Source organism: Onychomys torridus, chromosome 2, assembly GCF_903995425.1.
Source record: "Onychomys torridus chromosome 2, mOncTor1.1, whole genome shotgun sequence".
Classification (NCBI taxonomy): domain Eukaryota; kingdom Metazoa; phylum Chordata; class Mammalia; order Rodentia; family Cricetidae; genus Onychomys; species Onychomys torridus.
This window is the reverse complement of record NC_050444.1, coordinates 121,519,982-121,537,878: the sequence shown is the minus strand read 5'-3', so window position 1 is coordinate 121,537,878 and position 17,897 is coordinate 121,519,982. Positions and strand designations below refer to the sequence as shown.

Sequence of the window (17,897 nt, the reverse complement as noted above, 5' to 3'; positions counted from 1 at the left end):
CACCCCTGGGGATTCATTTAAACCTGGTGGATTCAGTACAGGCAGGTCCTGTCCCCTCCTTCCAGGCTGAGCATGTGTCCCTGTGTAAGCCCAAGGTTCCAAACAGCCAGCTCATGCACTAAGGACAGGTCCTGGTCCCACAGACTGGGTGCCTCCCAAACAGATCAAGCTATTCAATTGTCTCACTTATCCAGAGGGCCTGATCTAGCTGGATCATACCACAGCCTTTGGTTCATGATTCATGTGCTTCCATTCGTTTGGCTATTTGTCCCTGTGCTTTTTGCAATCTTGGATTCAACAATTCAGGCTCTTGCAGACCCTCCTCTTTCTCGACAGTTGGACACCTGGAGCTCCACCTGGGGCCTAGCTGAGGATCTCTACATCCACTTCCATCAGTTATTGGATGAGAGTTCCAAGACGATTGTTAGGGTGTTTAGTCATCTGATCACCAGACTAGGTCAGATCAGGCTTTTTCTCGACCATTGCCAGCAGTCTACAGAGGATATATCATTGTGGATTTCTGGGGGCCTCTTGAGCACTCTGCCTATTCCTGTTCTCATGTGGTCTTCATTTATCATGGTCTGTTATTCCTTGTTCTCCCTTTCTGTTCTTGATCCAGCTGGGATCTTCTGCTCCCCTAAGCTTTCTTTCCCTCAAACATTGCCCTTCATTACTCCCATTGTTGTCCAGGTTGTTCATGTAGATCTCATCCATTTCTCTGTCATTGGGCGATCCCTTTGTCTTTCCTAGGGTCCCGTTTTCTAGGTAGCCTCCCTGGAGTTGTGTAGCAGTCTAGTCATCTTTGTTTTACATCTAGTATCCTCCTATGAGTGAGTACATACCATGTTTGTCCTTCTGAGTCTGGGTAACCTCACTCAGGATGATTTTTTCTAGATCCATCCTTTTGCCTGCAAACCTCATGATGTCATTGTTTTTCTCTGCTGAGTAGTACTCCATTGTGTATATATACCATATTTTCTTTATCCATTCTTCAGTTGAAGGGCATCTAGGTTGTTTCCAGGTTCTGGCTAGTACAAACAATGCTGATATGAACATAGCTGAGCAAATGCCCTTGTGGTATGATTGAGCATACCTTGGGTATATGCCCAAGGGTGCTACAGCTGGGTCTTGGGGGAGATGGATTCCCAAGTTTCTAAGGAAGTGCCATATTGATTTCCAAAGTGGCTGTACAAGCTTGCATTCCCAACAGCAGTGGAGGAGAGTTCCCCCTGCTCCACATCCTCTCCAGCATAAGCTGTCTTCTGTGTTTTTGATCTTAGCCACTCTGATAGGTGTAAGGTGGTATCTCAGAGTCGTTTTGATTTGCATTTCCCGGATAATTAGGGATGTTGAGCAATTCCTTAAATGTCTTTCAGCCATTTGAACTTCCTCTGTGGAGAATTCTCTGTTTAGTTCTATAGCCCATTTCTTAATTGGACTGTTGGGCATTTTGAGGTCTAATTTCTTGAGTTCTTTATATATTCTGGATATCAGCCCTCTGTCAGATGTGGGGTTGGTGAAGACCTTTTCCCATTCTGTATGCTGTTGCTTTGTCTTGTTGACTGTGTCTTTTGCTCTACAAAAGCTTCTCAGTTTCAACAGGTCCCATTGATTGATTGTTTCTCTCAGTGTCTGTGCTACTGGTGTTTTATTTAGAAAGTGGTCTCTGGTGCCAATGCATTCAAGACTACGTCCAACTTTCTCTTCTATCAGGTTCAGAGTAACTGGATTTATGTTGAGGTCTTTGATCCACTTGGACTTAAGTTTTGTACACGGTGACAGATATGGATCTATTTGCAGCCTTCTACACATTGACATACAGTTATGCCAGCACCATTTGTTGAAGATGCTTTCTTTTTTCCATTGTACATTTTTGGCTTCTTTGTCAAAAATTACATGTTCGTAGGTGTGTGGGTTAATGTCAAGGTCTTCAATTCGATTCCATTGGTCCGCATGTCAGTTTTTATGCCAGTACCAAGCTGTTTTTATTATGGTAGCTCTATAGTAGAGCTTGAGGTTGGGGATTGTGATGCCTCCAGAGGTTGTTTTATTGTACAGGATTCTTTTGGCTATCCTGGGTTTTTTGTTTTTCCATATGAAGTTGAGTATTACTCTTTCCAGATCTGTGAAGAATTGTGTTGGTAATTTGATGGGGATTACATTGAATCTGTAGACTGCTTTTGGTAAGATCACCATTTTTACTATGTTAATTCTGCCTATCCATGAGCATGGGAGATCTTTCCATTTTCTGACATCTTCTTCAATTTCTTTTTTCAGGTACTTAAAGTTCTTGTCATATAGGTCCTTCACATGCTTAGAGTAACCCCAAGGTATTTTATATCATTTGTGGCTATTGTAAAGGGTGATGTATCTCTGATTTTCTTCTCAGCCTATTTGTCTATTGTATATAGGAGGGCTACTGATTTTTTTTAGTTGATCTTGTATCCTGCTATGTTGCTGAATGTTTTTATTAGCTGTATAAGTTCCTTGGTTGAATTTTTGGGGTCACTCATGTATACTATCATGTCATCTGCAAATAGGGAGAGCGTGACTTCTTCCTTTCCAATTTGTATCCCCTTAATCTCTTTATGTTGTCTTATAGCTCTGGCTAGAACTTCAAGTACTATATTGAATAAGTATGGGGAGAGGGATCAGCCTTGCCTTGTTCCTGATTTTAGTGGTATTGCTTTGAGTTTCTCTCCATTTAATTTGATGTTGGCTGTTGGCTTTCTGTAGATTGCCTTTATTATGCTTAGGTATGTTCCCTGTATTCCTGATTGCTCCAAGACCTTTATCATGAAGGGGTGTTGGATTTTGTCAAATGCCTTTTCTGCATCTAGTGAGATGATCATGTGGTTTTTTCTTTGAGTTTGTTTATGTGGTATATTTCATGACGGACTTCTGTATGTTGAACCACCCTAGTTATGAAACTTTTTTAAAATTTGAAGTTCTTTCAATTTATTGAGATTTCTTTAATGGCTAGGAATGTAGCATTAGTGGATATTCCATGTTGTTCAGTATACATACTTGCAAATAAATCAAGTTGGGCAACCTGTGGCTTTGTATTTTCATCTCTTTGTTCTATAACTTACTAAGAGAGGGGGACAGTGTCCAACTATTCTTATGGGTTTCTCTATCTCTGTTTTAGTTCTATCAGTATATACTGTGTATCTTTTGAAGCTGTGTTATTAAACACAAACACACACACACACACACACACACACACACACACACACCAGAAAGAAAGAGAGAGACTGACTGGATTAGATGGATTAGTTACCTGTTAGCATCACTATGACAAAATGGCTGAGGGGGCAATGATAACTCCAGGGAAGACTGTTGTATTTTGTTCAACAATTTCAGAAGGTTCAGTACATCACAGCAGGGGCAGTATGATGGAGGAGGGTAGAATGGTTTATTCCACAACAGAGAGGATGCTGAGAGAAGGGGATGTTTGCTCCTGGCTGGCTTCTTTCTTTTATACCACTGATTCTGTCAGGGCCCTCAGCCCATAGGATGGTTCCACACACATTCAGGGCAGGCTTTTTCTCTTCAGTTATGTTTTCCTGGAACGGTCTTCATAGATGCACCCAGAGGGTGAGCTTCAGCAGTCTGCCCAGTGATCCTGAACCCAGAAAGACAGACAAGGAAGATGAGCCATCACACAGGACTGTCTTCTTGATTAACAGTCCTTTCATCATTGAGAAATGCTTTCATTATCTTAGATGATTATTTTTTCATTTGCAGTGCATTTTGTTTAATAGTAATGTAGTCATTCTTGTTTGCTCGTTGCTTGCATTTTCATGGCAAATGGTTATCTAATGTTTTGTTTTACTATTTATGACCATATTTTAAAAATGTATTATCATGTAGACATAGTCTAAGTATGAGCTCTGTCTTTTTAAAAGACTTAGTTGATTATTCATTATTAGTATCATCAACATCATCTTTTTATTTTGGCGGTGCTGAGTATTGAACTCAGGGCATTGTATGTACATACAAGACAGTCATTCTTCAACTGAGCTACCATTCCAGACTCAGTCTCAGCCTTTTAGTCAAAGTAATTAGACCATTTATATTGAATGTAATTATTGGTGGAGGGTGTCTTTGAGTTCATCATCTTACTATTTCCTATTTGTCCTATATCTTGTTTCCATATTTCTCTCTTTCTTAGATCATCTTTTAAATTTAGTATCTTATAATATTAAGTGGATAGAGTATTTTACTTTATTTTTGTTGTACTTCTATAAGATATATAATGTATAATATTAACTTACCACATCCTATGTTCAAATGATGTTATATCACTTCTAATACTGTTATTTCACCTGTATAACTTTCTTTGACATTTATTACAGTACATTTTTGTCAAAGGATTCTTTTGTTCTTGTTCTGAAAATGGTGGCATTACACACGACTTAACATCTAGTTTAATTGACTCACATTACAGAGAAAAACTGAGTGAGAGAGAGAGAGAGAGAGAGAGAGAGAGAGAGATGTTGGTAGCAAGATTTCTCATCTGGCATTTCATGAACATTGAATTTAATCATCACTGCATTCTTCTTAAGTTGCTTTTTTTTTTTTTTTTTATAATTCTTCAAACTGAAGACCAGGGAAGAATTGGGCAATTTGGAGCATTCCCCTGAGATGTGTGGTGGCATGGGCCATCTTCCAGCCTCTGGACCAACATTTTCACCAGATCCATTGCTGGTCTCTCACACCAAGAAAAAAAAAAAAAACAAATTATCTCTTCAAAAACGAGCTCCTGCTTTGATTAAACAAGTCATGGGCTTAATTTGGAGTTAAGATAACTCAAAGATTTTCACCCTATCATTTCTACTAGTAAAAACCAGAATTCATTAGGGAGACTGAAGAAATGTAAATGAAGACCTCAATCCTGGAGGAAACATAAATACCACCCAAGCATCCAGTGGTATCGTCACTTCTTCAATAGCCCCCATACATAGTGGATGCCAAAGAAGTGTCAATCATGTTCCTTCTTTTTATTTTATTGCCTTTATGGGTATCAAAGTGTGTTTGCCCAAGTGTCTGGGCCAGAGCCATGTGAATGTTCTCAGCAATCATCAAGATGACTGGAATTAATATGCACACAGGCAACACGGTCTTCTAATTAACATTCACAATTGGGTGGCTGTGACTGGAAAGTAAGTCATAGTAATATAGAGATTGATATTCAGAGTTACTAACTATAAGCTATGCATCAAATGACACTGGGAATGAATTATGGAGGAAAGCCTGTTTACACTATTGGAACTGTAAATGTGTGTGGAATGATATGTGGCTTGCAGATACATTTTGGTATCATTCAGTTGTTGTTTATTTAATAAGTAAATATCCTAGGTATAGTAGTTACTAGGTAGTAAATAAGCAAATGATATGCAGATGCTCCTGTAACTTACAGGCTGTGGTGTTTGAATGAGACTTATCCCCATAGACTCATGCATTTGAATACTCGGTCCCCATTGGTAGAACTGTTTAGAAAGTGTTAGGAAGAAGTGCGTCACTGGGGTCAGGCTTTGAGATTTGGAAAGCCTACACCACTCTCATTTAGCTTTCTTTATCTCTGCTTCATGCCTGTGGATCAGGATGTAAGCACTAAACTACTGCTCCAGCACTGTACCTGCCTGCCTCCTGCCATGCTCCATGACTTTATGGTCATGGATTACCCACTGAAACCCTAAGCTAAATAAACACTTTCTTCTATAAGTTGTCTTGATCATGGTGTCCTAGAAGAGCCATAGAAAAGTAACTAAGGCACAAGCTTAGACAGTAAACATATAAACACAAATTTTCCTCTAAAATTGTTAAGAATACTATGAAGGACTCAAACAGAATGTGTTGAGAGAGGAGACCGAAAGATGAATTGGTTGGGTTGGGTGACATTCTCTGTAGAGGAAGCATCTATGCTGAGACAGGAAGGTTGGGAGAAGCTGTGTCAAGAGGACAATGTGGGGAGATGAGCAGGTGCTATGCTCCTATTGTGGGATGTAGTTTGTGATGCATGGCGACTGGAAGAGGTTAGCAGGAAAAAAAAAATGTGCATGAATGCATGTCAAAATGGTGAGAAGGGGCTGTATCTCAAGGAGTCATGGACACCACTGTAAGGAGGGTTTGAATTTTAGTTTATGTCTAGTTAAAACAAAAGAAAACTCAAGAGGGACTTATAAAAGAGAAACATTGCATGATTTCCCATTTAAAAAAACAAACCATTGTGTTTCTTATACAGAAATAAGAAAGAAAAAAAGAAAAGAAAGAAAGAGAAAACCTTTCCCAGAAGGGGCCATCAAAGGATGGGGTGATGTTATGGAGTCTTAAATTAGCATGGTTGGTACTGAGGTGGGAAGAAGAGAATAAACCTGAGATAAGTTTTAATGGCAAATTGACAGACATTTCCAAGGGTGAGAGAAAGAAGGAAATTAAGGACCACTGCCAGGAATTCAGTGTGAGAACTTGTATGTGTTGGTGGTCTCACTAACTATGGGGTTCAGTCGGGAAAGGAGTTGGTTGAAAGTCAAAACTAAGAGGTTCAACTTAGAACCATTATGTTTTCTGTGCTGCAGTGGGGAGTGGGGATGTGAAGCTTGGGAGCCTGGAGGGGAGCAGCAGGGTAGCAGTGCAGTCCAGGGCGGTGAGCTAAACTTAAAAAGCATTGGCATGGATGGTGTATGATCCTGGGGGAGCAAATCTCAGCTCTTTGAGAATCAGAAAAGCAAGAAGGGAAAGGAAAGACAAAGAGGTGTCCTGAAGAATTCCAGTTCTTAGAGAAGCCCAAGGTACTGGCCACTGAGTAAGAGAGAAAGTAGAGGTTGTATGGAGGAGGTCAGGGGGAGGGAGCTTCCAGAGGAAGTCATGGCCAACACAGAGTGAGTCAGATGAAGTTGGAAAACTCTTTGGTGGGCTTAGCAATGAGTAGGGTGCTGAGGATGGAACACTTTCAAAGCCAAGTTTAAAATACCTCCATCTTATAATATAATTCCTATGTAATTGAATGGATTAGTTCAAGATGGTATCATTAGTGACAATCAGCTTTGACTATAAGCTGAACCTGTATATTAGGATACCCCCTTGTAATAACCAGATAGGCTTTCAGACATACTGGCTTAGGATCAGTAAGTAGCTAATTAATTACTTTGTTTTCTAAGTTGCTGAGGTGGCCACATTCTGGGGTCAAGCATTTGACTCTCAGGTTGCTTATTCAACTAGATTTTAAATCCTTTGTCTAACATGCCAACCTGAGTTAAGAAGTCAGTAAGGGCTGAGGAGATGTTTCAGTCAGTAAATTGTATTTAGAGTTTTCCTGCCTGGCCCACAGTCAGGACAAATCTCTCTCACCCGCCAGACCCATAGATGCTCAGAACCAACCAAGTAAACATACAGAAACTTACATTGTTTAGAAACTGTATGGCCGTGGCAGGCTTCTTGTTATCTACTTCTTCTATCTTAACCCATTTCTATTAATCTATACTTTGCCATGTGGCTCATGGCTTACCAGTACCTTACATCTTTCTTGTCATCGCAGGGGCTGGTGGTGTCTCTCCCCCAGCCTTCCAGCTCCCAGAAGTCTCTTCTCTCTTGTCCCACCTATACTTCCTGCCTGGCCACTGGCCAAACAGCATTTTACTTATAGAGAGCGATATCCACAGCAATAAATGGCCTGCCACAGGGCAGGATGATATGAGTTTGGGCTTCCAACACTCAGGTAGAAAACAAGCACAGCAGAATGTGGCAGTAATCCCAGTACTGGGAAGGTAGAAACGAGCAGAACCCCAAGGCTTGCTGGACAGCCAGTCTGGCCAATCAGTGAGCTTTGGGTTCAGGGAGAGACCTTGAATTAATAAATGAGGTGTAGAGCAATTCAAGAAGACATCTAATATTGACCTCTGCCCTACATGCTCATTCACATATATCAAACACACACACACATACACACACACACACACACACACACACACACACACACACACACACAAAGTACCTCAGTGGTCCACGGCCCTATACAGGGCATGTTTCTGATGAAGATGGAGAGGTTTGTACATGGCTAACTTGAAAGTATTAGGAAAAACTGGTATGTGTCCTAGGCTGCTGCTTAGGGTCTCATGCATGATCTCACTCCAGAGTTTTACAAGCTGTTATCTGTTTTCAGTTGTGAGCAGCAGAATCTGGATTCAGATGTGCAGCTGATGGACTCTAAACTTTTGTTAGCTCAATGTTTCTTCAACTGTGCTCAATAGCCTTACAGATGTTGGGTGGAACAACATAATTTGAACTTAAATTAAGTAGGGAAATAAAAGTGTGAGCAAAGTAAGATGCAGAGCCCCTAACACTATCAGGCATTTTAAATGAACATTGTAGACAATTTACTCAAATGAACTTGACTGTGGAACTAGTCTTCTCCCTGACCCCCACATCATGGATACACAGTTTAAAAACTGGTACACTAGAGATCAAACTTCGAAGAAATATTCAGCCATACGACAGAACTTACACCATTTGAATAGATGAAGAAAATGAAGTCATACAGAGTAACTTGCTAATAATATCAATCGAGTTAGAAGTGAACACCTGACTAGACTCACATGCTCTCGGGTTCTGGTAGTCCAGATTAGTTTCTTACTGACTGAGTAGGTTATTGCTATCTGGGAGATACTTTAAAATTATTTGCCAAGACTTCATAAGCCACAGAATTATTAGTACCTCCTTAACTGTCACTGATTCATTTTGCACTGCTGTAGCCAAATGCTTGTGGCTGGGCACTTAATGAAGAGCTTTATTTCACTTGTAGTTTTGGAAGCTTAAGAGTATACTTCTGGCATTTCTTGGCTCTTGGTGATGGCCTCTGGCTCAGTCACAACATGGCAGATGGCATCATGGGAGGAACATATTGTAGACGAGAACACGTAGTAAAGCAGAAAGCAAGAAGCTGGAGAATGAATGGATAGGTTCCTCCTTGTAGAGCAACCCACTTTCACAGGACCAGCCACTGAGAGATCAACGTTAATTCCTTCCTAAGGATGGTGTTCCATGATGTAATTCTTTATAGTAGATCCTACCTCGTATAGACTTCATCATCTCAATATTGCATTGCTGGAGTCTCAGCCTCCACTACAGGAAACCTGTGAAGTGTAAACCACATCAAACCACAAGCATTACATCATTTAAGAATGGACACGACTTCCTGGGAAAGCTATTTGGCAATGTGTGTAACAACCTTTAAAATCATCCGCTCAATTCTACAGGACATATTGCAAGCAAATAACCTAGAATTCAGGAAAATCTTGGGGCTCAAATATCTACTTGTTATAGATAGTGAAGCAATACATAGTCATCATAAATAGTTTATATCTCTTCTGTATTAGGTGGAAAAAAATCAAGTTATGCAACATGATACTCAGCATGCCCTCAACTATATTATGAAAATAGAATGGAAAGAAATATAATAAAATATTAATGGTGCTAAGATTTGAGATAATTTTTTTATAATCATTGCTATACTTTCTTTAATGTGAATGCATTACTTGTATAATCATCAAAATGAACTACATTTAAAAATTCATTAAAATGATGAGAGACTATTGGTCATGTTGGCCAGAGCTGATTTAACAGCCGTCCTGGTGTCCCTTCTGTGTCTGGCCTCTGTGATAACGTCACCATGTGCTTCTGTCTAGACATCATGTCATGAGCTTGGGAAGCTGCAGCTATCTGGGTTTCTGCTCTTGGCTGCCTGGCCTTGCTGTTTGTTTCTCTCCATTGTGACATCACAGCACGGGCTGTGGACCTACAATGACATTATCTTGGCAGGTCCGCAGTGAGGTGGTGCTAATGCAAGTCCTCTTCAAATCCCCCAATCTTGTAAATTCTCTCCATGTTGTTCCAAAACATTCTTTTATTTTAGAATAGTATATCAGAAACAAAAGACTTGTGGTTCAAACGTTGAGCTCTCAGCATTTCTAGATGTCCAGATTATTTAATTTAGTTCTAACTAGGAATCGTGCTCAAACAAATCTCATAAAAAATGTCATTATTTTCCAGAAATTGGCTTTATTTTTTCCTTCCTTCTCTTCCCTGCCGCTTCCTCACCTCATCTCCCTCCTTCTGCCTCTCCTTCCTTCTTCCCCTTTCTTCCTTTGCACATTGTGGTACTTTCTGAATATCTTCCACAGGTCTAACTCATGACAGATGGTGGGATTTAGTAGCAATAGAGGCAGGGCCTAAACTCCAAGGGTTTGGACTCTGGTGGAGACAGAAATTTTATAAATACTGCAAGCATGCTAATTCAACGTTGAGGATAATGGACTTTGAGGATGCTAGAGAGCTGAGGGCTGAGAGAGGGGCTCAGCAATGCCTATATACCTCTTGCCCTGTTCCCTAGTTCAGAATGGTATGCTCTGTTATGAGCTGGGCTCAATAAGCAGCAGAGCCTAAAGTTTGCAAACATCCCTTGAAACGGAAGAATTATGTGGATAAATTCAATCAAAGTCTTATATTTTTGGTTGTGAGCCTAGCCTTGGCGGCTGAGTGATCTCTCCAGGCCAAGCTATTTCTCCCAGTGGTGGGACTGGGACACCAACCCACCCACAAAATCTATGACTCACAAACTGCCCTGCCAGCAAGATGAGCTGGGGCATTAGTGGCTCAGAGCTTGTGGGAGTGCCTAACCAATGACTGGTCTAACCTAAGTCTCACACCATGAGAAGGAGCCCAGACCTGATACTGCCTAGATGGCTAGGATTCAGAAGTAGGATGGCTCAGAGACCTAGTGTAAAACCAGTCATGATTGACTAAAAAAAAAAGTCAATGAAATGATTCCTAATGATTTTCTGCTATATTCATAAATTGATGCCTAGCTCAATCAGCATCAGTGAGGCTTCCTCCAGTAGCTGATGGGAGCAGATACAGAAACCCACAGCCAAATATTAAGTGGAGGTCAGGGACTCTGCAGAAGAGTTGTAGGATTGTAAGAGTCAGAGGGGTTGAGGACAGCAAGAGAACAAGGTCCACAGAATCAACTAATCAGGGCTCATAGGGCCTCACAGAGACCTAAGCAGCCACCATAGAGTCTGCATGGGTCTGCACCAGATCCCTACATAAAGCTGTGTTTCTTTAGCTTGGGTTTTTTACTGGACTTCTAATAATGAGAATGGTTGTGTCTCTGGCTCTTTTGCCTGCTCTTGGGACCTATTTCCTCCTACTGTGTTGCCTAGTCTAATCTTGATATGAAGGTTTGCACTAAGTCTTATTATATCTTGTTATGGCAGAGGAGGGGAGGAGAAGTCAGGAGGAGGGAAGGAAGGGAGGGGAGCTATGGTTCGGATGTATTGTATGAAAGAACAAATAGATAGATAGGTAGATAGATAGATAGATAGATAGATAGATAGATAGATAGATAGATAGATAGATAGTTTGAAATGAAAAAAAAAAAAACCTTGAGAAGATAATAAGAAATCAGCAAAATTGTATGGCTGTCAGGAAACTCCTCCTTCTAGAACTGAGAGCTGTGATGATTCTGAAAGACAGCTAGGAGCTGAGCAGGTGGACAGCAACTGGGTTTTATGGGTAGGTGTGATGGGGGAAATACCTAGGTAAGTGTTCAGAGTGACCTCCACAGAATAAAATCTGGATATAAAGAAGAGTGAAGATAACAGGAGTCTTACTGATAGGGAGGAAGTTTTGGGGTCAAGATACTGCAAGTCCTAGAGAGGTTAAAAAAAAAAGCCCCTTGGGACTCATTGAACTCTAAGCTATAGCTGGGCGGGGCAGTGGGGCTCAGAGTAGGTATGAACGGATTGTTCAGAGGAATACCTCTGCTGGAGGATACAAGGTTCAGAATGTGACCATGGAGGAAAGCCATGGTTCTGAGAGAGGAGAGAAAAGACATGTGACAAGAGCCAGTGTTAGGTAGTTCTTTATAGGAATGAGTTTCAGAGTAAAGGTCAAGAGAGAAATGGAAAAGAATTTGAAAGTAGCAAAGAAAATTTCAAGCAGGACACTGACATTTTCTTTGACAGGATGTTTGGATTATTGTTATTTTATTTTTCAAACATCTTTTGAGGATCAGTTTCTCCAAGTGTGGTATATAGACCCCCAGGGTCTAAGCACAGGTTCTATCTCTAGTGAAATAGAAGAGACATGATATTTACCTTCTAGGATGGTTATAAAGACTAAATGATATGGTCTAGGTAATATCCCAGCATACCACACTTAAAGACAACTGTTAGTAAACATTTAATAAGTATTTTAATGTGCTTTCAGTAACTGTGTTGGATAATGCTATTTTTAACATAGTTTTACCAATGAGACAACAGCTTTGAGATGTTAAGTAATTTACTTAAGTCTTTGAAGCCAGAGCCTGGTCTCAGTCATGTCTAACCACAGAAGTTTCTGCTTCTTTGGCTCATGAAAAAAAAATGCCAGTCACTGGAGGACTCATATCTCTAAAATGGTCATCATTTGAGCTATCTGACACTGATAAAGATGTAAAGGGATAGTGTTGATGGTGCTTGTTGTCTTGACTGGGCTGTGTCTCAGGTTCTTGGGCTCTTGTTCAAAGAACTGAAGTACATACTACTAGCAATGTAGCAAGGGGAGTTATTTGTAAGCACAGTGCAGGGTACCCTTTATGGGAGCAGCAGTTTGGCGTGATTGCTCAAGAGCCCCAAGTTAGTTCTCATGGCTTCCTTTTATGAGTCCAGAAGGGCAGTTTGCTAGAGGCAGGGTTTGCTGGTCTCTGTTCTCATAACTGTTGATTGACAGGTAGAAATTTGGACTTTCTGGGCAGACATGAGTTTTGCATCCTATAATTCTAATCATGCACACCCCATCATGCATAATACCCTAAAAATTATTCTGAGAACGTAGTTTGCCTGACTGCAACTAAAGCCAGTTTGGCTCATTTCTAGTACCAGGATGTGTCTGAACACAAACTAACCACAAAAGGGGAATTGCTAGGGTAGAATGACCAATGGCTTTGCTAAGAAAGGGGTGTGTTCAGCCCCAGTCACGCCGGGCTAACCTATCCTTGTAAACTGCCTACCTCAGTAGTTTATTTAAGCCCTCCAGTACTATATTACCCTCTAATAGGAGTAGGATAAGTACTCTTTCTTAATTTCTTACAAAGCACACTTTCACTAGCAGGAAAGTGTATACACAGTTCTGTAGTTAGAGTTTTCCTGCCTGGCCCACAGTCAGGACAAATCTCTCTTACCCACCAGTCCCACAGTCTCTCAGACCCAACCAAGAAAGCACACAGAAACTTACATTGTTTAGAAACTGTATGGCTGTGGCAGGCTTCTTGTTATCTGCTTCTTCTATCTTAAATTAATCCATTTCTGTTAGTCTATACTTTGCCACATGGCTTGTGGCTTACCAGTGTCTTTACATGTTCCTTTTCATGGTGGCGGCTGGTGGTGTCTCTCTCCAGCCTTCTACTTCCCAGAATTCTCTTCTCTCTTGTCCCGCCTATACTTCCTGCCTGGCCACTGGCCAATCAGAACTTTATTTACACAGAGCGATATCCACAGCACTTCCCCTTTTCTTTTTTTTAAAGGAAGGTTTTAACTTTTACATAGTACAATTACATATAACAAAACAATTATCTAGCAAGAATTACAGTTACAATATTAAGGAAGATATCTTTTTTATTAAAATACAAAAGGGGAAATATAGTGATATTTTATTTGTATTGAAATGTGATTTTATTTGTATGTCAATAAAGTTGCCTTGAGGTCAGAGCAAGCCAGAGCAGAAGCTGAGCAGTAGTGGGGCATACCTTTAATCCCAGCACTTGGGAGGCAGAGCTAGGCGGATCTCTGTGTGTTCAAGGACACAGCCAGCATGGCAGGCACGCCTTTAATCTCAATACCAACCATAGAAGACCTGGAGGTCTGTACAAACAGGCAGTGACAAGGAGGTCATGTGGCTGGGTTTACAACCAATGAGAAAACAGAACAGAAAGTCTTTAAATAGACAGGACACACAGAAGTAGGTCTCTTGCAGAGAGGAAGAACGGCAGAAGCAGTGAAGGGTAAGGTTTTCCGCTTTTGCTCTGACCTCTTGGTTTTTAACTCTGCAATCGGTTCTGTTTCTTATTTAACAAGCCGGATACATCTACACAGTTCTCTTCTGCTTTAGTTTGGAATCTCAAAATTGATACAGGGGTCTTTGCTCCTTTTAGGCGAGTTCCTCGAGCTGCAACCCCTGAAGCAGTTGATTGTCAGTTGAGCAACTGGTCAGAATGGACAGATTGTTTTCCATGTCAGGACAAAAAGGTAAGCCATCGAGGAGCATCTCAGGGTATTGCATATCTGATTTGTGCATTAGGTACCAATAGAAATAAACAGCCGGGACTAGGAATCTAGGGCTCCAGAGAGAAACAAGATGCATCTTAGGCATTTGGAAGCCTCCGGTAGCTGGGTGGTGAGGCTTGGGTCTGCCTCTCCTGACTTTGTTTATAAGGCATCATTGGGCAAGGCTACTGAAAGTGTCTGTGTTATAACACAAGAAAATAGCCACCAGGACACAGCACATTGAAGCTCCCTGGATTCTCTGGGTCCTGGCCAACGTTTTGCCCTCTAATGAAGGTAATCTGGAAGGACTGCTAGATGGCATAGTAATAAAGAGCCAAGTTGCCCACAGGCAGCTGAGCAACAAAACTCTTAGCTGCTCCCTGGGCCTGATAGATGTTCAGCAAGGCCACAAAGCATATTCTCATGGCTGAAAAATGCAGCACATCCAAAACATAGGTTAGATGTCCATGGTGCCCATTTAGACACTTTTGAATGATTCAAGGTAGTCCCTAAATCCAGCCTCGTATGAAAGGATAAGCATAAAATCCCATTTACTCAGAAGCACCGGCTCAGGTTGACAAAAAGCAGTCTAACATGTACTGTGTTGTATATTGTTTATGAATTCCTTCAGGCAAAGCCTGCCTTTGCATGGGATATATCCTGGTGGGCTACATCATCTCTAGCCTTTTGGCTTCAAACACTACAGGCTGAATCCATTGTGTCAGGGTAATACTGTCGAGTTCAAGTGTTTACCCTGAAGTTCTACTGTTCGAGTACAATGCTGCCTCTTACCCGCTCTGTTACTTGGGGCTTATTTTTCTCTATCCATTCTGCACCTCACTGCAGCAGCAGAACAGTACCTCCTGAGCACTGAATGAGTGACATGGACAAAGGCATATGGCACATAGCAAGTGTCTGACAAACAGCCTGGATTTTTATAAGCCTGGTCTATACCCCCTCTCTGCCTCCTCCATGGCTTTCAACTGAGCATCATCTTCTCTCAGCAGAGCTTCTGTGGGGCCCATTGGTGCTCACCCTGCCTTTAGACTCACCTGACAAGTTGAAATGCACCGTGAATGTTGTTGAGTGGAAAAAAAAAAAAAAAAAAAAAAACCCAACAACAACAACAAAAAAAACCAAAAAAACAAAAAAACGCCCCGCAGAGCTAAGAAGTAGTGGAAACACAATTTGGACCTGAATTATTGAACTTCCTGCTCTAAAATTTAGCATTCTGCCTTTCCCAGATTAAAGAAATGACAAAGCACCCTCAAACCTCACCATTGAAAGTTGGCTCCTGCATTCTCCCTTCATCTTGATATATACTAATCTCCCAAGTCAACAATAATACATTTCTACAAACACAGTAGCCTATTTCTACAAACAGGGTAGCTTTCCACAAGAGACATTTGTCTCCTTGGGGTCCTGGAGGCCAGAGGAAAGCAACAGAGGTGTGAGTGGTGTGTGCCTCCTTTCGGAGACTCCAAGGGAGAATGTGTGCTTTGCTTTACCCACTGCTCGTGGTTTCTCATTGTCTTCCACCTGTGGCTGTATCTCTCCTTTCTGTCCCTGTAGACACATTGCTTCCTTTTCTTCTGTGGCTTCTCCCCCGTGTGTCTGCCTGCAATCTCCCTGTACCTCCTTCTTCTAAGAAAGTAGGTAGTACTTTGGGCTATTCAGAAAACCCAAAATAATCACATCTCAAAACCGCTAACATTTTCAGCAAACTGTTTTGCAAAAAAGGGCAAATTAAAACCTTTTACAGATTTGGAATTATCCCTTTTGGTAGCCATTACTCAACCTATTGTATATCTTAAACCTGCCTTTTTCTCATGTGTTTTTGTTTAGGTACCAGATTGCACAGGGAACCTCTTACAGTTTATATCAGAATTGAATCACTTCCTTAAATACTTAGAAAGATACATGTGTCTATGAAGAAATCCTTAAGATATTAAATCTTGTTAATTATTTAAGTAAAGGACCACCTTTGTTTTATTTATTAATATGTTTCCTCTTCTCAAAGTCACCCAAACAAAGATGTACATTTCTGGAAAGAAACATTATCTACTACATAGAAGAGAAAATTATGCTTTAATGGCACAAGCCACAGGCAACAGCACAGAGAAGTCCCTCAGGGAGTATTGACACTCGCTTTCCAACAACCCACTGTCCCCATTATTTGATAGCAACTTAGTAAACAGGGGACTGGTAGAAATGAGCCTGAAGGCTCCCAGCATTGTTCAAGTACAGACACAAGAGGAAGGGCAATGATGACACTAATTCTCACCATTTATCAAGACTTTCCATGTCCCAGGCACTGCAGTAATGCTTTACATAAACACATTGTCTAGTCTGGCTTTCCCAGGCAAGTGGAGGGGCTGGGCGCCATTGCCCACTGTTGGAGGTTGCCCATTGAGAAAGGCAGACCTGAGACTTCAATCAGGGCAAAAGTACCAGGAACTCCAAATCTCAAATCATTGCTTCTTGACTTGTTAACATTCTTGGAGGAAGGACTTTTGGCTGAGCCAAGGTCAAGGGCAGAAGGCACAGGGCTAAACTTTTCATTGCCAATCACTCCATGGATGCTTTCCAGGCAGTGCATTTTATATCATTATATATCGTATCTCAACTGAACTCTAAACTTCTAGAAGGCGGCAATGAGACCTCCCATTTCTCTTGATATCCTAGTTTTTGGTCTCCTGTTTCTATAGCAGTACCTGACCCTTGTATATTTTTCAGAAAGTCTTTATCATGGAACTCTAGAGCCCCCAAGATTGGTGTGCATTTTAATTCTTCCTGTCCTTTTATCAAGTATTTACTCATCTGTAGTCAAGGCTGGACTTCGGGGTTGAGATGATATCTCCTTTTAAATCTCTTTCTTTTTACATAGTAGGTATGTAGCTACACAATGCCCATAATTTCCAGAAATGTCACTTTCCCCAAAAACAGAATCATGAGAGACAACTATTATTGGCTCAGGTTGAGTAGAGACCAACCCCTGAAGCAGTTATTGTAAACAGACAGATACGATGCTCTGGCCATCAGGGCCTGGCTTGTGTTTACCTTCCTTTGTGACTAGGGAAAGAGGGAGGCAGGCCATCCCTATCAGGAACATATGAGATATATGCCAAATAAAAAGGAGATGGCAAGACCAGAAACAAACAAACAAACAAACAAACAAACAAACAAAAAACCAAGCAAACAACACCGCCCCCCCCCCCAACTGCACAGGCAAAGTGGCAAAGGCCTCTAAAAGTGTACCTGACCACAGATCATCTGAATACATGAAGCCACCTATGGCAGTCCTTCCTTCACTTCCCTTCACATCTCCACCTGTGATTTCCCCACGAAGATGGTGGACAGGATAGACAAGTAGGCAGATGCTTTGTCACTGCCTCATTTGACAAGTGCTAAGAAAAAAGGAAGGTTTGCGGAGTACACAATTGAGTCAGGGAAGGCTTTCCAGGGGACAGAAGCCATGGACTTTGAAAGATAAACACTTGTAGCTGGTTGACTATGGGAACAGAGGTCTTCTCTAAGAAGTAAGAAGACCTTCAGAACACATCCATCCCAGCCTTTCATGTCATCCTTCACATC

The 17,897-nt window shown here is 41.2% G+C and overlaps 1 protein-coding gene across 1 annotated transcript in view; it reads left to right on the top strand.

Moving 5' to 3' along the window:
* The window catches only part of C8a (complement C8 alpha chain), a 130,454-nt gene that overhangs the window by 71,425 nt on the left and 41,132 nt on the right, over nt 1–17,897 (top strand). Inside the window, exons 3-4 of the mRNA XM_036178581.1 lie at nt 14,018–14,041; nt 14,192–14,285. Of these exons, the coding sequence (XP_036034474.1) occupies nt 14,018–14,041; nt 14,192–14,285 (118 nt within the window). The remainder of the gene's footprint in view (nt 1–14,017; nt 14,042–14,191; nt 14,286–17,897) is intronic.